Consider the following 23,105-nt stretch of genomic DNA (forward strand, 5'->3'; position numbering starts at 1 on the left):
GTCTTTGTCCCTCCGATCCGCTGACGGCGGCTTCTGGGCTGCCTGCTAGAGAGATGTCTTCTGGATCCTCCTCCTCCGGCCCGCTGATGGCGGCTTCCGGGTCGATGCTGGAGAGATGTCCTCCCGATCCTCCTCCTCCGGTCCGCTGATGGCGGCTTCCGGGTCGATGCTGGAGAGATGTCCTCCCGATCCTCCTTCTCCAGCCCGCTGATGACGCCTCCCAGGTCGACTGCTGGAGAGATGTCCTCCCGATCCTCCTCCTCCGGTCCGCTGATGGCGCCTTCTGGGTCGACTGCTGGAGAGATGTCCTCCCGATCCTCCTCCTCCGGTCCGCTGATGGCGCCTTCTGGGTCGACTCCTAGACGTCCTGATGTCATCCAAGGTCCTAGCCGGAGGATTCCCCGCCGCACACTGGCTCCAGTGGTACCAGCTGTCCCCCTTTCCTCCTAGGCGGACGGCATGAGAGGTCCGCTGGGTCACTCTGTAGAGGCCGGAGAACCTGGGGTTGAGCCACGTGGGCCTGATGACCTTCAGCCAGACGAACTCCGCTGTGTCGGCCTCCTGGGTCCCCCTTTGGCGTCAGCGACCTGTGTAGAGAAATCTGATACAAATCCCTCAAGCCTACGCTCAGGGCTCCTGGGCCCTCAGCAGTTTGACCCACCACTGCGTAGGCCGCTTGGAGCCTGTTGGTGGGGTGTCTTAAAACAACAGCCGTCTGTGAACAGGTTTTCTAAATTAATTGTAGACCTCCTATCTGCCAGTGCAGCTTCAGAATCTTAATACTTGGACTGTGCCAACAAAATTAAAACCCCAACATCTTTAGGTCAACTAAATAACATATTTCAATAGCTCTGAATTTCTGACAAGCATCTGTGTTATTCTTAAATGAAATCCTTGAGATCCCATTTAAAATCTAAATATAATATGAACTGCTAATGTTTCTGGTAAAGAAACACACTAATGTTATGGATTCAAAAACAACCAAAATCACGATACTAACAAAGTGAATGATTTCCTGGTGATACTGCTTCTACCTGTCAGTGCTTAGATATTATCACGCTGAAAAAATGAATACAGAATTCCAACAAACTGTCATCAAATGTCTTTCTATTATGAATTTAGATGAAATGTATATCCCCATAATGACCTAAACAATAAAGTCTATGGCTTTTACTTCTTTACCAGGCTAGTTACATGATGTTGTCTAAATTAAATTCTGTCTCATTACATTACTATGTTTTAGCTTTAACTGTAATATGTTCTTTCTACATTTCAAACCTCAGTTACTTTAATACCTGTTGAAATATTACAAAATTGCTTCATCATCACAGGTCAACTTCTTCAGTATTCCATTCTGGAATTACATCTCTCACAGTAGCCCCTTGGCCACTGATTCTGCATCTGTTATAACTCAATCAATATTAGAAACATGTCAACATTCACCAAACAGTATCTTATCCCCAGATATGGAGCAGGTCAATTCTAAAACTGTCAATCAATGTTCAGATTGAAAAATGTAGATTGTGAAGTTTACACTCCCCCTTTTTACACATGAACTCATGTGTAACAAAATCCTGTATGGGAAGAAAACCTTCAGGTAATAATGGATTATAAGAAAATACCAAACATTATTCACAAATGTACATCCATCATTTTCCACAGTAAACACTTCAGTGAAATGAAGTGTTTCTCTCCATCTTTCAGTCCTAAAAGAAACAGAATCTTCATGTTTTAGTTTGAGGTTCACATTCTGCAAACAGCCACCTCCTGTGGGAGTGAAATATCATCAAGTAGATTAGAAACGGGTCACAAGTGCGGTTTTCCAATTCTGTGGAATTGTAGGAAACCTCTCATTTCCCACAGAGCCCCAGAATAATGTGTTAGTCCAAAAGCATGCTTGATTAGTCATTGTTTTAAATCATGCAGTTGCACTGATCACATGCAGACATACACTCACACTCACACTGTCAGGTTGTAAAGTCAAGTTTGGTCAGGTTCACCCCAGAGTCAGTCATTGACAGTGCCTTCTCAAGTTACACTGTCAGTCAGGATCAAAGGTCATTTGGTCTCAGTCTTTTTGGCCATGTGTCGTGCTCTGCAGAGACTTTGATATTTCAGCATAGGCCAGTATCCTTTGTCTACAAAAATCAGTCATATATGGAGCGCCATCATTTATTAATTCACAATTACAACTATAATGTTCAAGATATCTCTAACTTTTCATTGGGACAGCTGTTTCCCACATTTCCTGCAACTTGGTACAAAACTCACTTCCTTATAGTACTACTACTGCAGTTCATTTACACCTAATCTATATTAAAATGTCTAATAGATCTAATTCAGAAACTTGTGTACTTAACTGTTATCTGGAGTCAAACCATTACTAGGATCTGTGTAGCTCTGCATTTCATAGCTCATTATACTCATTTATCTTCAATTCTGGTCTACCTAAAAAACAATGTTAAACTCTTTAGCAGTATGTGGAACCCTGGGTGTCCGAACATGCAACAATTACTCCCTACTTTATCAAGGATTTAAAAACAGAAGTCATTTCGTATGTCCATCCGAAAGCCCTCCGATGGTAATAACTATTCCACAATGGTGAAACCAGTACCTCAAATTGAAATACTATATGTTGTTTAGAACTAGCTTTCCCTTCAACATGACCTATATAAATAAATATTTGTCTGATTTTATTGAGTGGTTACCAAAACTCTCCCTTTGAACTGTAGATCAATTCTGTAACAACTTAAAACACTACCCAATTCTCACATGAATAAAAACTCTAAAAGAATAATTTGTAAACCTGATGAAGAGATTAAATAATCTGTTCTCCTCTGTACTCCTAACTCCAAAACACCCACTGCTGAAAGTGGAGTGAATATTTCCATCATGTCTCCCCCTTTTATCCCACAGTACCTTCAGTGTGTGTTAGGATTATTTTCTCCTTTTACTTTAATAGTTTCTTCTTTACTGCTATTTTTAATTTACCAATTGATTGATTAATGGGTAATACAACTTTTTATCTTTACTTATTTATCAAGTCAATTCAATTTCTTGAAATGTGGTTCTTTAAAATACATTAGTAGATACCTTGTGGAGTATTCACAATAACTAATCCTCGATATGAAATCCGTTCATCTTTAAGCAGATGCTATTTCCTTATTTATCTTTTGTTCATGATAACAATGGTATAACAACCACACGTTTTACACATAGCTAGTTTCTATGTCAAGATTATTATGTGTGACATAATAATCAGATGTCTTGTTTGCTAACCAAGAATATTAAACTTTAATCTTTTCAGTATTCCAGACCATCATTTAAACAAGCAGCCTCTTATCTAAACACTAAGCATTAAGGTTTCTACACCACCCCCTGGGAAACTCTTGCACAATTATGCTGTAAAATCATTGCATCATTCCTTCAGAGTCTGAATAATCTGAGACAAGCATGTCTCAAGATCTTGTCATAATGAGCACAGTCAGTGATGCAGCTGTAGTCAGTGGCAGGCTCCCCAAAAAAGCTAGCACTGGCCCTGGTCAGTGGGCTTCAAGGAAACTCTCCCTGGCATTGGGATGAGGGAAGGAATCACTTGGCAGACACACGTTGTCCTCTGTACAGCAGAAATCCCGCCAAAACCGCAGTACCTCCTCACACCACTGTTGCCTTGACAACGAGGCACAAGCAAAATGTCAATACCTCCTCAGAGATGCGTTCTTTGCACACTTCTTCTGTTTGTAGTGAGCAACTCTTCACCAACACACTGATTCAGAGAACCCAAAAGGTGGTGCACAACTATCCAATGCTGCTGTAATCACAGCCATTCAGCTACTGAGAAAAACTCAATTTAAATCTCTCTCCCAACGGGTTACAAAATAAAACGGATGAGGTCAGGAATGCTGAAACATGTGAATGTTAAAACAAACTAATGATAGTAGTCTGCCTATTCTTTATTACTTCAGTTCTAAGTTAATAGGCAAAACAAAGACACCCTCCTTAACCACCATTCATCTTTAATCTTCTTAAATTTGAAACCCAAAAGGTATTAATTCTCCACCGTGATCCATTTCTACATCATTTATTTCAAAAACATGAAGGATGACAGTTCTCATAAAACACTATTCTCTTTACTCCAGTACTAAGTCGGATGAGCAAAACAAGGAAACTCTCCCTAACCACTATAGATTAATCTTGTATCTACTTGGTTAATTCTATTCATTTTCAAATTGTTTATCTAAGTTGTGTTACAAGCATGGTGAGGTTGTAACAGAATACACAAATAACTGTATTCAATCCGCGCCGTATTTGAAAACTGTAATGAATTTAAATCAATGTTTAACGACGTAATATAAGTTAAATATATTGTTAAGCTAATTACTGTTTTATTGTGAAGGCGTCTCTGGTGAACAGCGGCCTGTGGCTTTTATTTTGAAAGGCCGTTCCGGAAATATACTCCGTAATATGAACAGTGAGTTTGACTTCTAGAAACACGAAAAGTTACGATGGCAATCGTTCTAATGCATTAACTAAAGTCATGAAAGAGACAAGGAGGGGAAAAGGCGTGTGGAAGTAAGCAATGAACTGAAAATGCCACCAATCCTCTGTTTTAACGTGAAAAACCGAAGCGGGCACACAGTACCCCTGTCATACATACACATTAATAGATTCCTTCTGACTGACAAGCGTTCAAAAACCCTTCTGCTTATCACTAACTACTTTTTGTTTTATTCATAACCTAAAAATACAATTGTGGTGAATAGCTTTAAACAACCATCAAATGAGAGTCACTTTGTATGATAAATACTACTCCCAAATAACATTTATAATATATATATATTTCTTACAGTGAGTTCGTTATTTCATGTCTAACAAATTATCCTCTGTCTATGTCTAATCTAGGTGGAATCCACTATTATATTTAATTTGTATAGACATTAATCTTTCTAGGTACGTCATATACTCAGTGAACCACTTTTTACTTTCCCTTAACGTTACTGTATGTAATATAATTTTTTCCTTGAAATATAATTAAGTACAATTCTCAGTTAATGACAAATACCACGAAATTCACAATGCAATGCAATAGTAACAATCAGTTCTCAAAACTTCTCATAAAAACCACAATGTGACGTAACTGTATCCCACAAAAACTATGCTAAAAACAACAAATTATAGTTTCTTATTTATTTCAATATCTACCACCTCAAATCACACATTGATCCATTCATTTTCAATTCACTCCAACTTCAGATCAGTCGTTGATTATTCACTCCTTGTTTTAAACCCACTCCCTTTTCTTCAGGCATCAAAGAAGAGAGCAAGCAGACACACTCCGGGCTGCTGCTCTCCCAATTAGAGCCGCATCGAGAGAAAAGGGGGGGGGCTCCCATTGAAATCCGTTCATTTCAATGGCTTTTGAAGGTCCCGTTTCTCCTCTTGGATTTTTTACATATAACGCACCTCCAGCTCCTATGAGCCTTGGATTTGTTATTCTGATTAGTCACGGATGGAGACTCAATACTACCATTTGACTCCCCCAGGAAGTATAGCTTTGTGAGGACTCAATACCGTCACTTAAGCTAGGGACTCTATACCCTTCAGCCGTCCGAGACTCAATACCCGACGCTGAAATACTTCACTGCTTCACTGCTTCACTTGTAGCTAACGAGTTAGCCATATGATTCTGAAAAATCTACGAAGCTTTTAACCGTTGCTTTATTTATTTTATAACTTACCTACCTATACTAAAATATGTATTGTATGTTTTACCGCGACTAAGAACACTGAGAACGCAGCTGACAACTCTAAAATTTTGTAGCAAAGCCAAATCACAGATTTTGGTAATCAACAGGTATCTGTTTTACCTTTGTATCATGTAGGACGCCCTGGTGTAGTTGTCAGTGGTGTCCAGGTGTCCTCCCCTGGACTGAATTCCGTCCGCTGGCTGTCGGTGGTCCTTCTAGAGACCAGCACTCATCACGTCGGAGGTCACCACACTGTTCAACACTTCATTCTGCTTCACTCTTTAACTAAACAACCGCGGATGTCTTGAAAGACTCTTTCGCTAAAGATTTTTGAAGACACCCGTGTTCTTGTGACACGTAAATACTATGCTTCCTATGTTTTGGTGCGGATTGTGTTCACATCAGCAATGAACCGCTCCAGAGTTCGCAAGCAAGCGCTCTGAGACCACCTATTTTAGCGGACCAGAGTCCGATTGTTTAGTTCACTTCAGAGGTCTTGGACTGTGTTCACACCAACCCAAATGAACCGCACCAAGCGGCCAAACGCACCAGGGTTAGATTCAACCGGACTATAAAAGGCTGGTGTGAACGCACCCGAAACGTATCTTGGTGAGAGAAAAAATAAAAAATCTGTAAAGTTATCAAAGAAAACTGCCTAGTTTCAGTAAAAAGTGTTAAAATCACAAAAGTGTTTTTGACCAGCAAAGTCATCAAAAACTACATTGTTTAACCGAAAAGGTGATAAAATCAAAAACTTACATTTTAGAGAAACAGTCCTTAAGAAAATCTATTCAGACAATGTACTTCATTTTCTAGTTTTAAGGTTTTGCATACCTCAAAGTGTATTTAAAAGTATCTATGTAGCAGAAAAAAGAAAAAATCAGTAAAGTCATCAAAAACGACATTGTTTAACTGGATTGTTTTACTTAAATCAAAAACTGCTATTATGAGTCACATTCTTAAATAACATCGATTTAGACAAAGTATTTCATTTTTATAGTTTTAACTTTTTGCACACATAAACGTGTATCTTACAGTTCCTTTGTGAGAGAATTACGCACACATCTGTCATCTCAAAACATTCTATTGCAGTATTTTATCTGTTTTATTTGTCTACGTCCTATATATATATATATATGTTGCAGACTTGCAGTGTTGGAGGAGCCTGTGACCTATGTTTTTCAATGCCATATCTACACTGTAGCTAATGTGCAGATGACAACTTGAAATTATCAAAACTGCATTGTCTCACTGAAAAAGCCCTAAAAATCACAAACTGCCATTAAAGAAACCCAATTCCTTACAAAGTACTTAATATTCTACCAGTTGTAAAGTGTTGCTCACTTCAAAGTGTATCTAAAAGTATCTTAGTAACACAAACAAAGCAAAAAGCATTAATGTTAACAAAACCTCAAATGTCGCCCTAACATGGCATTTGGACTATTTTCATCATCCAGGGAAACACACCGGTAAATACATCTCTCTATGTCTGCTCCAAGAGCGGACTCATGAGCTCCGTAATGTCCCCCTAACATGGCACTTATGGCGCATTTCCATTGCAGAGCCTCACTCGGCTTAGTACGGTATAGTTAGGCTTTGTTAGGCCTTGGTAGGCCAGCCTCACTTTATGCTGCGTTTCCACTACAGTTTAGTAGCTGGGGCAGTAACTATAGTAACGCAGTGTAGGCGGAGCCGTGACATCATCTTCAATGAGAGCCCCAGAAAAACAACACAGCCGTTAGCTCTTAGCACTCAGAGCTCACAGCTCCTCATATCTGTTCAGAAACTAGACACAAGTTAAACAAGTACAAACCACAGACTGTCTGTGTCATGGTGAATACAGTCGCTGGTTTATTTATGTCTGTAGGCCGTTGTTGTGAGTGTGGACGGTCGGAGCATATACTGCGTTAGCTTAGCCAATCTCCATTTAGAAAACACGCATTTTAAAATGGTTTTTCGCCTGCAGACTTGTCAAAGCATTAATTCATGGTTTTTACTAACCGGTATCAGTATGTTGTTACTTCGGCATCATTTTGAAACGTGTATTACAATTAAATCACGGTCAAATATGTTCATTTTGTTGTAGTTGCATACATGCCAACCTTTCCAAATCCAAAATAGGTAGGTTTGTCACAGGCCGAACCCAAACCCTTGTAATGGAGTCCTATTGGCAAGGGGTGGATTGTCAGAGATGGGGCCATTCAACCAGTGCTATTTACAAAACCCCCAGCACCTACAGAAGTGAGAGACATTACTCACTTGTATTGCAAAGATGCAAAGTGTGGAGAGAGTGGAAAGTGCCAGTGCCTCTCTGTTGGCCTTCCCTGTACGGAGTTCTGCACCTGCTGTGCAGAATGTCAACATGTGTCCCAACGTTTCTGAGGAACCTGACATTTAACATTATATTCTAGTACTTGACCTCTCACAGAATTATTTGATGATTTGTATACTGTACTTTGAATTAAGGTTCCAGTTTCAATACAACCTACTATTTACATCTATGTTTTAGAGGCTTGCAATTTAGAACTAATACACTTGATTGTATTGGGTTACTCTTATTCTGACTATTTGGTGATGTAGTTCAGCCACCTGGTATTTCCCTCTCCAAATATAATGACCATCAGAGTGAGCATTCTTAACTTATAGGCTATTGTGCCACTTATCCCCCATTCGGAGTTTGACTGTATCAGAGAAGAGGTAGGCCTGTCTAAAGAAATCTCATTTGCAATAGAACTGTACCAGATATGTCCATACAACTACTGGTTAGTGTTCAATAGCACCTACTGGTTAGTGTTCAATAGCACCTACTGGTTAGTGTTCAATAGCACCCTAGACAATTCAGTAATGGTATATGTTTTAGGGATTTCTTTTTTTCTGATAAATGAGAGAAAAGTGATGGAGTCCTATGTTCCTATCACCAAAAAGTACAATTTCCGTCTAAACTAAAGCTACGTTTACAGGACTATAATTCAGTATTTCTTTAGTTAAATTATTGTCTGACTATTTGGTGATGTAGGACAGCCACCTGGTTCATACCTCAGCAAATCTGAAGATGAAAAGAGTGGTCATTCTCAAGTTATGGGCTTTTCTGTCACCTTTCCCACATTCGGCCTGGTCTAATTTGGCTCTTTTTCAGGGATTGGGGTAGTTCTAAAGAACAACCAAAAAAACGTTTTTTTTCCCCGAAATACAATTTGACAACAATCAATTTCATTAATGGGAGACCCTAAAGATAAGAAAAATCATTGTTGTGTTTTGTTCTACCTCGGGTAGGGGTATCTCAAATACTAAAGCCTTCTTTGAGGACTTGCTGCTGGACTGTAGCTGTACCTCATGCTCAAGGTTGTGTCTGATGGCTGACTGTTAAACATTGGAATAGGACTCTGTTAGTTGAAAGTCTGTCCTAATGTGAAGGCCGTGTGAGGGCAGGGTCTGTTGCATTGATTTCTGTTACATTATGTTTTTTTGTCTGTTTCTATAGGAAGTGGATATGGACATCACTGTTTCCTATGCTGACAAGAAAGTGTTCCTGCAGAATAACCGATCGGAGTAAGACGTTTTGTTGGTTTTTAAAAACCGACTGAATTTCAAACGACCTACTTACAGACTGAAACACATGCATACTATTTTAATCTGTAATTAAATTCAGCATGAACAGGCAGGAAGACATACTAACGGTGTCAGTATGTTCAAATCAAACTGATTGTCCTGAATTGCACACTCCGGAAGGAGAGGTGAGGAAGAGTGGTCTTTAGAGGAGGGCTGTGTTCAGTCACTGGTCACATGGAGAGAGCCACATCTCCAAAGGCATTCATTGGGCACACAACCAGGTTCTTCTAGAGGACTTTGAAACAAAGCTCTTTCACACATCTGGCCATTTTTGCTCTTCCATCGGCCTGAGTGTTGGATTGCAGTTTGTTGCCAGTGAGCTACAGAAATGTTCTTATGCAGATTAAGCAGTTCTGTATAAATACCACAATACCAACTCCACTACATCAGCTCTGTGTGCTCAGTGTGTGATTATCCTCCTCTCTAGGATCTACGTTCTACAGGCTGAGTTTTCCTCACAAAACCAACCGGTAAGATGTTTTCATTATGTGTAGAAAGTGTTTTTCATGTGTCCGACCAACAAGACATCCTGTCCAACTCCTTCAAAATATAATAGCTGGATCCTTCCTTTGACCATGACACATGTAATCAGCATACACACTGCAAGTCTGTTTGGATAAAATATGGAATTAGATTGGGGTTCAATTAGCTCTCCCTCTTTTTCCAGCATCTGGATCAGGCACAACTGGATTTTATCAGAGAAGCTGTGGAGAAAATAGGAATTCCCAAAGTCCTGTCTGGTAAGTCCAGAGAAATACAAATATAAAAAGTGAAACCTGTCTTAAACCTTGTCCGATTCAATCCACCATTGTAAAGCATTATTCTAAAATGAAAAGATAACTGGCAATGTATCATTTTAAAATAAAAAAGGATATTTAAATTACTTATTTAACAAGCAAGACAAGTACTCATATGATTTTCCAATGCCCTTTATTGTACATTCATTACTGTATAGATTTTTAAACTGAGCACTTTGCTGGATTCCTTCAAACAAATGTCTCCTTGCAGCTGATTTGGACTTCAATATCCTTAAATGTATTTATTTTCTGTTGGCTGTTGCTAATCCGGTAGTAAACCTGTGTTTTGTGCTATAGTAGCAGCAGTAGTTGTGATACCATTGAAACTAATCATCTTTAACAGCACTGCCAAGCTTGAGTCAACTTACAGCAAAATGCAGTTCAGGGAACTAAGTGGAACCTGTAAAGGCTACATATCATATACCTAGAGAAGAGGTACAGTGGTGTGTAAAGTGATGTGTGTTCTATGATATTTCTGTGGCATGTCTTGCAGTGTTTGAGACAGAGGTAACCAGGCTTCTGGACGAACAGGGAACTTACCTGTTTGACATCTTCAGCCCGGAGGTGCTTCCTCAGGAGGTGAGTGTTCTCTGGACCTTCATCTCCTCATCCTCTGTGTTTTAATCACATCGCTTCTCCCCTTTCCCTTCCTCTTTCTGTGCTGAAGGGCTTCACGGTGATTCAGATGGATTTTGGTTTCCCTCATCACCTGCTGGTGGAGTTCCTCAGAAGGACACTACAGTAACTAAGCAACCCTTTGGCAAAATTAGACATTTTCATGTTTGTCTCAAAGTGCTGCTCCTATAAAAATGTACCCTTTAATGTGTAAGCTATGCAAAAACAATGATGTTGCATTTTTATTTTGGCCATATTGTTTAGATAAAATGTAGATATTAATGGTTATAATAAGATTTCCCTGATGTTCATTACCATAAAGAGTAAATCATTGCTAAAAAGGAAAGTACTACTGATTTTAATACGTTGATTCAGTCTAATTTTCTATTATTAACAAACAAAAAACAGACATGTATATTACATTTTTGTAAGTGTAGGAGCCATGAAACGTGTTTAGTATTGCCTCTTGTTTTAATATAAGATATTTGTTTGAGCACAATTGATTGGTTGGCTTGGGTCACATGGATATGGGCGGCACTCATTATAATCCTGTTAACCTGCGTGAGGTGTGTGTGGAAGAGAGGGTGACACAGGGCCGTTGTACTTCTTGTTGACCGCAAATTGAAATTATTGTTCTGATTAATATAACAATATACATGTCCAAGGAGAATAAGTTGATCATCCCAGTTTTCACATTATTTTGCAACAGAGTTTTTGATCTAAGCAAGTACTTTTTTGTAGCGTGTCACACAATATCAAACACAATCAGCAGGTATATATGTGTTTATAAAACGGACAAGTCAAATCAAGCAATCTGATTGGTTCCTAGCCGTGATATACTGAGCGTATACCACGGGTAGAATTGTAGTTACTTTTCACAACAAGTCAGTGTCCCTCCGCGTCTGAGAAAAACTGTATACAGTTGGGCTGAAGTTTGCTTTTCGAACTGGGACAAGAAAGCAGCGGAGAAGTAACGGGGCAGAAACCCTCCTTTTTACGCAGCGGTCCAGACATAGACATCAAACAGCATAACATATTCAGTGTGCAGTTCCTTTGGCATTAGGGCAGGGATATCGAGATACTTTCCAAGGTTTGACATCATGAATTGTGCTACTTTGAAAGCAAGCAACAATGTTTTCAAATCTGTAATCAAAGAGGTCCGCAAAAACGCTATCGACCAATCAGATTGCTTGATTTGACTTGTCCGTTTTATAAATATATTTACATTTCTTCCGTTACGAAACAAACTTACAAAGCATAAGATGGAAACATTTAAGATGAACTAAAATGATGAGCGTTAGTGGCCACAGGTGAGAAAGCTCTCTCCAGAGCTACTGGAAGCCCAATCTCGGGGACCGGAGAAAGTGGAGCAATATTCTCACCACGCCAAGCAACAGCCTCGAGCAGGGGTCGGCAACCTTTTTTATTATTTTTTTAAACAATATGTTTATTAATTTTTCATTCTTTTAAACAACACCATCCCTTACAAAACTTACAACAAAACATTCAAATAAAACAAATGATGTGAAAAACAGAGACAAAGAAAAGACATTACAAAAATTAAATTGAAATATAAAATATATAATAAAATTAAGAGACATTAATGAAATTACATTTTAAAATAAAATAAAATTGGGCAGTAGCAACATTATCCTAAAAAGTGTACATAGTCACAGCAGTTTAAGAAGTACTTTACTTTCCATTCAATCTCATGGATTCCCATTGTTATTTCTTAGCATGTTTTACACATTAACATCACCTAACAGTTGAGTAAACGGGCCCCAAACCCTATCATAGGTTTCATTTTTCCTTTTCAGAATATACGTTATCTTCTCCATAGAACAGCAATTACTCATTTCCCTCAGCCACATGTGGCCTCTGAGTGTTCTTCCATGACAAGGCAATCGAGCGTTTTGCTTGGAGTAAACACATGTTTATGAGATTCTTTTTATTCTTTGTTATGACTGGGGCGGATTCAAGCGGCCGAGATGGGTTTTCTCTGCAGGGTGGCTGGTGTCTCCCTTAGGGATAAGGTGAGAAGTTCGGTCATCAGAGAGGGACTTGGAGTTGAGCCGCTCCTCCTTCGCGTCGAAAGGAGCCAGTTGAGGTGGTTCGGGCACCTAGTTAGGATGCCACCTGGGCGCCTCCCTAGGGAGGTGTTCCAGGCACGTCCAGCTGGGAAGAGACCAAGGGGTAGACCTAGGACCAGGTGGAGGGATTATATCTCTTCACTGGCCTGGGAGCGCCTTGGGATCCCCCAGTCAGAGCTGGTTGATGTCGCCAGGGAAAGGAACGTTTGGGGCTCTCTGCTGGAACTGCTACCCCCGCGACCCGACCACGGATAAGCGGGAGAAGATGGATGGATGGATGGATGACTGGGGTGGAGGGGTAAAGTCCTAAAATAAACCATTTAGGATCAAGAGGTATCTTAACATCTAGCATTTTGTGAATTATTTGTGAGATCTCGTACCACAAAGTTGCAATCTCTTTGCACTCCCACATGCAGTGGAAAAGTGTGCCTTTAGACTGTTCACACTTAGTACATATATCTGGAATGTTATTATTAAACTGATGTAATCTCACAGGTGTTATGTACGTGCGCATCAACCAGTTGTGTTGTAGCAATCTTAATCTGGTATTCGCAGTTTGCCTATGTGCCTCAGTACATATCACACCCCCGTCACCCAAGGAAATATCCTCCTGTATATCTCCCTTCCAGGCGTTAAGCCGGTCGGTAGAGGATTCAGTGGAGTTAAAAACCAACAAGTCATGTAGCACTGAAATAAGCCTTTTCCCATGACAATGATCAGAGATCAATCATTCCAGTTCAGAAAGTGGTGGGGGAGTTAATAACTGTTTGCGGGATGCAGTTATAAAGCTTTGTACCTGTAAGTATTTATAAAAACTGCTATTTGAAAGGCCAAATTTAGTACTTAACTGTTCAAATGAAACATATCTCCTATTTTTGTTAGACCTTTCGTTGCCCAATGATGGAAACCTTGCTCCATTCTTCCTGGTTTAAATTGTTCATTTCCCCAGATTGGGCTAAAACGGGACATTGATGATTTTTCCCTTAGCACATCTTGAATTTTATACCAAACATTGATCAATACAAATGGTTTGATGTTTGTTCCCTGAGCTTTTTGACATTGGCAGAATACATGTATGAGTTAAGTGGCAATTTAGGGGTAAGTGAAAAGGCTTCAATGTCTACCCACGCTGGGACTGGGAAGTAATAAAGTAATACATTATGCTGCGTAATTGGGCGGCCCAGTAATACCACTGGAAGTTTGAGTCCTCCTCTGTCATACGGTAAGTATAATAACGTCAAACGTAGCCTGTGTCGTCTATTGTTCCAAATGAAATTCTAACATGTTTTCCTCAATTTAGTGAAATGCGATAGTGGCAGGTAAAGGTATGTTTTGAAACAGGTACAATAGTTTTGGAAGGATATTCATTTTCAGTATATTTATTCGCCCTATTAAAGAAATTGGCATATTAGACCATCTTTCCAGTGATTTATAAATTGATTCAAGAGCAGGATCATAATTGGTTTTTACAATTGTTCCCACATCAGGCACTATATGTATACCTAGGTAGGTAAAAGAGTCTGTTGAGTTGAATGAGGACACATGGTCCATAGGATTGCATCTTTATTTTCCATTCAATAACATTATGGAGGATTTTGCATTATTCACCTTATAACCTGCAAATAATCCAAACGTCTTAATTACATTTAGTAAAGCTGGAATTGAATTAGCTAAATCTGTGAGGAACAAAATGACGTTGTCCGCGAAAAGAGCTATGCGATGTTCTAGCTGTCCCAACCCGACACCTGAAATATTCTTGTGTGTCCTGACTGCTATGGCGAAGGGTTCTATGGCGAGTGTAAATAGGAGGGGGGACAAAGGGCACCCCTCTCTGACCCCCCTATTAATATTAAATGGTTGAGAAATAAAATTGTTAGTCAGAATTTCAGCTGTGGGTTGAGTGTACAATAACCTTACCCAATTACAGAAAGCATTCCCAAATCCAAAACGGTCTAGTGTTGCAAATAGAAAAGGCCATTCTATTCTAAAAAAAAACGCCTTTTCGGCATCGACTGATAGCAGAGCAGTGTCTGGCGCGTCTTTCCTCTCGTGAAGTATATTTAACACTGTCCGTACGTTATGAAAGCCTTGTCTCCCTTTAACAAATCCGTTTTGATCCATATCTATAATGACAGGGAGAACAGACTCCAATCTACGTGCTAATACTTTGCAGAGAATTTTAATGTCCGAATTTAGAAGTGAGATCGGACGGAAAGATTGGCATTCATGGGCTGGTTTGTTTGCTTTTAAAATTAAAATGATCATGGCACCTCTCAATGAGGGAGGGAGTGACCCGTTTGTATAGGATTCCTGAAGCATTTCTATAATTGGAGTTAAAAGTTTCCTCTTGAATTTCTTATGAATATCGATTGGTAATCCATCAGGACCAGCTGCTTTGCCGGCATTCATGGCATCAATTGCTTCTATAATTTCCTCCGTTGTCAAATCAGAGATTTTTTCTTCATTTTTTCACTTGGGAATTTTAAATTATCCGAAAATGAAGTTTGAGCGTCCGAATTAGGCGGATATTCTGAGGAGTATAACGTTTCATAGAATTGTCTAAAGGTAACATTTATTTCTTCAGGATCCACAGTCACATCTACCTTAGAATTTTCGATTGCATTAATAGCTCTGATTGTAGCTGTTTCATTCTCGAGGCCAGGAGTCTACCTGGTTTTTCTCCCTGATCATACAAATTATGTTTAAGCTTCAACAAGCTATTCGCTGCCCTCTCAACAGATATTTGATTCTATTCAGCCTTAAGAAGTAATAGTTCCTGATGTGGGTTTTCTGAGATATCCATAAACTTGTCTTTCTCTAGCACTTTAATTTAATTTTATAATCCAGCTCTTCCAGTTTTTGACGGATACGTTTTAATTTAGGAGACGTAAAATGTATAATCTGTCCTCTCAAGAAGGCTTTAAAAGCTTCCCATCTGATACAAGCCGAGGTCAGACTTGTGTTCCTTTCAAAAAACATATCTATTTGTTTCCCAATAAAGTCTATAAAAGCCGGGTCCTGTAGCCAGTTTATATGAAAACGCCATCTCGGAGGGCTATTAACCAGTTTAGAATCTACATATGTAAAAGATATCGGGGCATGATCAGATAACACTATGGCATCATAGTTGCAGTCTTTAATTTTATATCTTATCTGTATTGATATTAGAAAGTAATCTATCCGTGAATAGGTTTTATGTGTGCTAGAGTGACAAGAATATTCTATATTGTTTGGGTTCAGTTCCCGCCAGATTTCTGATAAGCTCAAATCCTTCATAAAATGTAATATAGATTTTCTAGCTCTAATATGGGACGTGTCCGATCCAGTAGATTTGTCTATTTGTGGGTTCAGGGCCACATTCAAATCGCCTCCTACAATGAAATTACCTGGGATCGTTGATAAGGTCAAGAATAAATGATCAAAAAATGCAGGGTCGTCCTCGTTGGGGCCGTAAACATTCACTAAATTAAGTTTCTCGTACAGTAATATGCCCTGAAGTATAATGTACCTGCCCTTGGGATCAATTATTGAATTTACTACTTGAAATGGGATTGATTTGTGAATTAGGATTAAAACTCCTCTGGCATGTGAACTATAGGAGGCTGAAAACACTTGGCCGTGCCATCTTTTTTTGACTTTAGACAAATCACACTGCATCATATGAGATTCCTGCAGGAAAACTATGTGTGAGTGTTTTTGTTTCAGTCTACTAAGTACCTGCTTCACTTTAGTTAATTTACCCAAGCCCCTGCAATTCCAAGATGTAACCTTAACCTTCATAGATTTAGACATACCTCGATCTAACATATATTGTGTTATATAGGTTGTTCAGTGACTGTACTGGTGAGTGGATAAACGATGCTGCCCTAACAAAATATGTGTAAAAAGACATATATTCCAACACATAAGTACACATAAAACCCCAACCCTCTAACATACATTTCCCCCTGAGATCTACAGAAAAATCTCCCCTCCCTCTTACCACCTCCGACATGACCAACCTACCACCAGACCTGTACACTGTGTAGTGGGCTGTCCTTTGTCCCCTCTTTTACCCTCCCCCTGCAATGTGTTACAGATTAACACTTTCAGAACCCACACAAATACATCCCCCCTCCCATCTCTTTCCCAAACACCAAAAGTGCCATTTGTTCACGATACAGCACCATTACCCGATTCCTACCTTTTGCAAGAACAAATATTGTAAACGATGAACATTAAGGTTAACAGTGAATAGCTTGAATTCAAATAATGATTATATTCCAACCAATGGAAGTGTTGTATAATTTACCAAATAAAAAAAATAAACAAATTGAGCCTCCATTCAAGGGGGCATCGCCTTTTGCTGCCCACTTGACTCCCAAAGCAAAGAAAGAGAAACATTGAAAAAATGGAGAGCTTGCCTGTGTTGCCTTGTAAACTGGCAATCGTTAATTTCAAACTCGGTTTAGACAAAAAAAAGCCAAAACTATTATTTATCAGGAAAGAATATAGGTAAGGTAGGGGCAAGCCGCCCCGTCATCTCCCACCTGTGTATGTCTCATTGCCGGCTGTCCGCCTGTAATCGCCCGGCCGCTTCCGAGGTATTAGTCAAACGCTTCTCCTTTTAACATATTTTGATTTACGTCCGTAAATCATATTCAGTTAGTGTTCACGCCGTCTTATTTCTTCTGTATGTCCTTGATGAAGTTCTCCGTGTCCGAGGGGTTGTCAAAAAAGTAAGATCGGCCGCCGTGTGTGACCCTCAGTCGCGCCGGGAAAACTATTCCATATTGGACGTCCATCTCCCGCAGCCTCCGTTTAACTCCATCGAATCTCCTCCGTTGTTTATGCAGCTCTGCAGAGACGTCCGGGAACAGCATCACTTTGTAGAATATTTTACCCATTTGTCTTGCAGCATTCTGAACGAGGACTTTATCCTTGTAATTAAGGAACTTCATGATCAGTGGTCTAGGCGGGCCATTAGCAAGTTTAGGTCCAGAGAGCCAATGGGCTCGCTCGATAACAATAGGAGAGGCTGGCGGCGCTAATCTCAAGGCCTCGGGGAGCCAGGATTCCAGGAATGCGCAAATATCCTTCCCTTCTGCCGCTTCAGGTAAATTCACCAATCGTAAATTAGATATTCTGCTCCTGTTCTCAGAGCTGTCCAGTTTCGAGGTAAGCTTGGCAACTTGTTCTTCTAGGCTCACGGCTCTCCTCTGCAGGGAGACGACGTCATCTTCGGCGTTTGATATTCGCTCCTCCGTCTCGGATATTCTCTTCTGACATCTGGTCAGCTCACTTTTAACGCTGTTGATGGCTGAAAGTAGCCCATCCAGTTTGGATGAAAACTGTCTTCAGGCCATTTATTGCTTGCTTTGTCGGTATTGTCAGTGGTAGCGTTAGCTTCTGAGCTACCCTTGCACTCCTTGCTAGCTGAGTTGTCACCTTATGTGGCCATGGCGTCCTCACTTGCTCCGTCTTCTGTTGAGTTTTCCGCCTTTTTTGTTTTTGTTGACGGTTTCTGTGGCATAATGGATGTTGTGGGGGTTTAGAATCAAATACCATGCAGTTTTAGGTGGGTTCCGAGTAATTAGAATAGGATTTTAGTAGGAATTGCAACCGTGCTGGGGAGTGTCAGCCTCTCAGCTCAGCGCCATAACCGGAAGTCCGGAAACCTATTTGATATGAAGTGCCATTAAAAAAAAATTTTTTTATCAGCGTGCCAACGATCGTGAATTATCAACGGGGGGGGGGGGGGGTGAGGAGCTCCACAGATGGCCAGTCCGCCCCTTTGTAGCATAATATTACGATTACGACTGGGCTTTCAACTAAAGACACAGCCACGCAAAAACTGCGGCATTTGTACAGCTCCTTATGGGTACTGCAATTTGTGAAGTGGTTTCCTCTGTGGTGAAACTATCAGCACTGCACCATGGAGGAAAGTGGCAGAAAGTCGCCTGGAGTTAGAGAGAGCGGGGCTGCATTGTGTGATTGGCTGGTGATCTTGACGTCAACGTCAGGGAATCCACCCACCCTTTAAGTAGCTTGCGCTACGACGCAGCGTCTTTCAAACACCTCTTCTCGCTTCAGAGCACATCTCGATTTATCAATAACCGGGCTAGCTTAACGGTCCACAGACTGAACCCAAAGCTAACATTCGGTCGACGGGCGCTTGCCGGTTACTTTTTTGCTTTGCAAGAAGACTGAGCAATATTAACACACCAGGTAATATTGTAATCTGCCTCGCCGTTTCTTTCTGTCGAAATAACGGTAAGGTTTGATTTTTTCTTCAAGCTAGTAACATACCTGTTGCTAGTTTTTTCTTCCCTCCACACCGACACCACGGTAAAGAGAACGTTCTCTTTTCTCTCTCACACCAGAGGAGACAGAGAAAAAAAAAAAAAAGGTATTAACTGTAGAGTTATATTTGTATTTATTCATGTTAGCAAACTATGGATAAGCTTAAAATGAGAATAATTTGGGTAAAACTGTGAGCTGCATTTGGGGCCTGTTGACATGTGTTTTTGAGGACAAAGGAAGATGGGGGAAGGTGAGAGCATGTCCTGATTTGCATTCAACTTAGAACAAGCTACAGTGGTTGTAATATTAAGAGAGGTCCCTTGGGTTTCTCTGGTGGTTATCAATAGTAGCAGTTAAGTGAATACTGTTCAAGCAATACCTGTGTTTGTGTTTTATATTGATTTCTCTGTTTTATCCTTTCATAAATGTAAGGACTACAAATGGCTATAAACATTCTGGGCTGGTTGGAGTAAACAGGGTTTTATTGCTCTGTGGGGGAGGTGTAGGTATGCAGGCCTTGAGACCTTTTGTTGGAAAGTGAGCCTGTTTGGTTTCCTGCTGCGTTTCCTGCTGCGTTGCGTCTCCCAATGAGATGACCTGAAAAGATGACCAGCTGACCTAACACCAAACCCCTCCTTCTTACTCTGGTATATATCCGGTGGATCCCTGGCGTTCGGCCTCTTCTTCACATGCTGCTCTCGGGTGAAAGTAGCTCTGCAGTATGCGGACTAGAGCAGGAGTAAGCCGGCATTACTCCTTAAGCATTGCAATATAACTGTAATATATCATGTTGTATTGTAATGATTGTATTGCATTGTCATATTGCCATTAAAGTAGATTATTGTTAACGGTTACTTTGTAGATATGGATTCCTTCCTGTATTATAACCAGCTTCATAGGAACGCGCGGAGATTTGAAAAGCGGACCAGTTATCCCTCCAAATCTCCAACATAACACACCAGTTAATATTCTTTAAAGAATAAAATCTACACCGTCGCCTTTTTTCCTTTCGGGCCTAACGGCAAGGTTGGATTTTTTCTCAGTATCGAAGATGGACCCTTCTCTCCCTCACACCAGAGGAGTCAGGGACTCGGAGGCTCGGCTATGCGGCTGCGGGTTTAAGATTTCAGGCACAGACTCACACCAGGTCTGCTCGTCCTGCCTCGGGCTGGAACACGCCCGGGAGGCTATCGATAACCCCGTCTCGTGCGGGCATTGTACCCGCTTCACCATTAAGAGCCTCAGCCGACGGTTAGCACACCAAGCTAGCTTGTCGGGACAGGACCCCCTCATGTCCGCTGATTCGCCGGCCGGCAATCAAGACATGGTGGCGTCCGCCGCAGAGATTGAGCCCCGCACTGTGTCGGACTGGGGCTCAACAACAGCGACAGCCGCTGAACCGGAGCCCCACGCCGTTTCAGGCTGGGACCCGGTGGCGGCAAGAGCCGCGAGAGCGGAGCTGTGTCAAGCTGGCGCTCCCAATTGGACCTCACCATGGTTCCACCCGCGGAGGATGTCCTGGAGTTGGACTATATGGAGGACGAAGAGGATACCTCTGAGTTCCTCCTGTCTGACTCGGATGAGGATGACATCTTCGTTTCATCGGCTCAGGCTGCAAAGCCGGGAGCGATGTCCGCTCCCCCGGGCGAGAGCACACCAGCTTCGCCCGTCCTAACCATGGACTTGCAGGCCGTGTGTCAACGTGCTGCGTCCAGGCTGGACATCCCATGGCCTGAAGTGGCCAAGGAGACCTCCAGATCTCGCTACGAGGGGAAGAACTTGCCCCAAGCAGCGAGGAACGAAGAGGCAGCTCCTTCCAGTCTTTCCGGAGATGCTGGACGAGGTGTCAGTGTCGTGGAGAGACCGTCCCTTTAGCAACAAGGCCCCAATCCAGGGTGCCTCCTCCCTGGACTGTGACGGTATGGAGAGGCTCGGCCTGCTCCGTATTCCGCCCATGGAACCGCTGGTGGCAGCCCACCTCCAACCGAGGCTGGCTTCGACACCGAGCAGGAACCCCATGCTACCGGCAAAGGCAGACCGGTTCCAGTCAGCGATGACCGAACGGACCTATAAAGTCCGCCAGGGCACTCAATGTCTCCTCGCTGCTGACCTACCAGGCGGAGCTCTGCGAAGACATGTTGAGCAAACCTAAGCCTGCCATGTGGGACGAGATCGCAGCGATCACGGACATTTGCCTCCGTGTGCAGCGCTGTGCAGTCCAAGCCACGGGCAAAGCACTGGGAATGATTGTGGTACAGGAGAGAGCCAGGTGGCTCAACCTGACAAACCTTCCAGACCGGGAAAAAGAGGATGTTCTGGACATGCCTATTGTTCCCGAGGGCATATTTGGCTCCGCTCTAGCTTCAATACAGCTGAGGTGCGAGTCAAAAAGGAAGGGAGACGAGGCTCTCCAGCTCTGTCTCCCCCGAAGGGTCCAGCCGCCACCTCCAATGGTCCCGCGGCAGGCCTTCACTCAAGCTGTCTCACGTCCTGCCCGGTTCAAAATACCGAAGCAGCAGAGACCGCAGACCGTCCCGGGTCCCCAGCCCAGGCACGAGGCAAGAGGGAGCTGGCCAAGAAAATCTCCGGTTCCGGAAGCTGCCGCTCAGGCGCAGCCGACCCAGGTTTTCAGCCACCAGGCGAGGAAGAAGAAGCGGGCGGCCTGACAGCCTCCTCTCCTCTCCTCTCCTCGATGAAGGAGTTGGAAGTTCCCTGTTCCCCAGCTCCAGAGCACGTTCCAGTGTTAGATGCTCATGTGTTTTCGGGGTGCCCCTATCTTCCCGCCGCCTCGAGTGATGCCAGAACGTCATCCTCAAGTTCGCGCCATCAGGGAAATGGACTTAACATCGAAGACAGCAAGTTCCGCTGCCTGTTTAAGTCACACAAACACATGTCATCATTGTTGTTTCAAAATAAATCATTTTCCACTGTCGTTTCCAGGCTTGAAGCCAATAAAAATGAAAAGAAAAACAATAAAAACAATAAACAGTCTGTCGTCTGCCCCTCTTTTGAGAGCGGCTACGGCCTCTCTCAAAAGGTGGACAATAGACGGGATTGTGAAGGCACCACCGCCACGCGCATGCGCAGTGTCGGCCGCGGTTGTCAACCTGGGGTACCACCGTGTTCAGACACTAGAGGGCCCCATAACACAACAAATAGAGACACTGAGGGCAGACGACAGAGCTGTGACATCTCCGCTCGCTTTGAGAAGCAAAAAGTGGAGGATGCTCACAGATTCTGCTTGGGTTTTCAAGACAGTAACACGGGGCAACAGGCTCCAATTCGCTGTCACCCCCTCTCACTTCTCGGGCATTCTGTATTCACAGGCCCGGGGAGAGTCGGCCCATATTCTAGAGCAAGAGATTTTCTCGCTACTAGAAAAGAAGGCTATATTGATAATACCCGCCGAACAGAGTCAGAGCGGCTTTTATTCCATGTATTTCCTCGTTCCCAAACGGGGAGGGAACGGAATTCGGCCTATACTAGATTTGAGAGCTCTGAACAAATATCTCAAAAGATACAAATTCAGAATGCTCACTCACACATCTCTGTTGCGTCTCGTGCGCCAAAACGACTGGTTCACATCAGTCGACCTGAAAGATGCGTATTTCCTAGGGCTGTCAGTCGATTAAAATATTTAATCGCGATTAATCGCATGATTGTCCATAGTTAATCGCGATTAATCGCAAATTAATCGCACATTTTTTATCTGTTCTAAATGTATCTTAGAGGAATATTTTTCAAGTTTTTAATACTCAACATATGAGTGGACAAATATGCTTTATGCTAATGTTTATTATCATTTGAACAATGACAAATAATCTCATGAATATTGAACAACCTGTGTGTGTGTGTGTGTGTGTGTGTGTGTGTGTGTGTGTGTGTGTGTGTGTGTGTGTGTGTGTGTGTGTGTGTGTGTGTGTGTGTGTGTGTGTGTGTGTGTGTGTGTGTGTGTGTGTGTGATG

General features: G+C 41.9%; 1 protein-coding gene across 1 annotated transcript in view; it reads left to right on the forward strand.

The window, feature by feature from the left end:
* cetp (cholesteryl ester transfer protein, plasma) overlaps positions 1-11,444 on the forward strand; it is a 53,953-nt gene extending 42,509 nt beyond the window's left edge. The window contains exons 13-17 of the mRNA XM_034227079.1: positions 9,229-9,296; positions 9,784-9,826; positions 10,024-10,096; positions 10,647-10,732; positions 10,821-11,444. Of these exons, the coding sequence (XP_034082970.1) occupies positions 9,229-9,296; positions 9,784-9,826; positions 10,024-10,096; positions 10,647-10,732; positions 10,821-10,898 (348 nt within the window). The 3' untranslated portion in view covers positions 10,899-11,444. The remainder of the gene's footprint in view (positions 1-9,228; positions 9,297-9,783; positions 9,827-10,023; positions 10,097-10,646; positions 10,733-10,820) is intronic.
* The last annotated feature ends 11,661 nt before the right edge of the window (positions 11,445-23,105 follow it).

This window comes from Gymnodraco acuticeps, unplaced genomic scaffold, assembly GCF_902827175.1.
Source record: "Gymnodraco acuticeps unplaced genomic scaffold, fGymAcu1.1, whole genome shotgun sequence".
NCBI lineage: Eukaryota > Metazoa > Chordata > Actinopteri > Perciformes > Bathydraconidae > Gymnodraco > Gymnodraco acuticeps.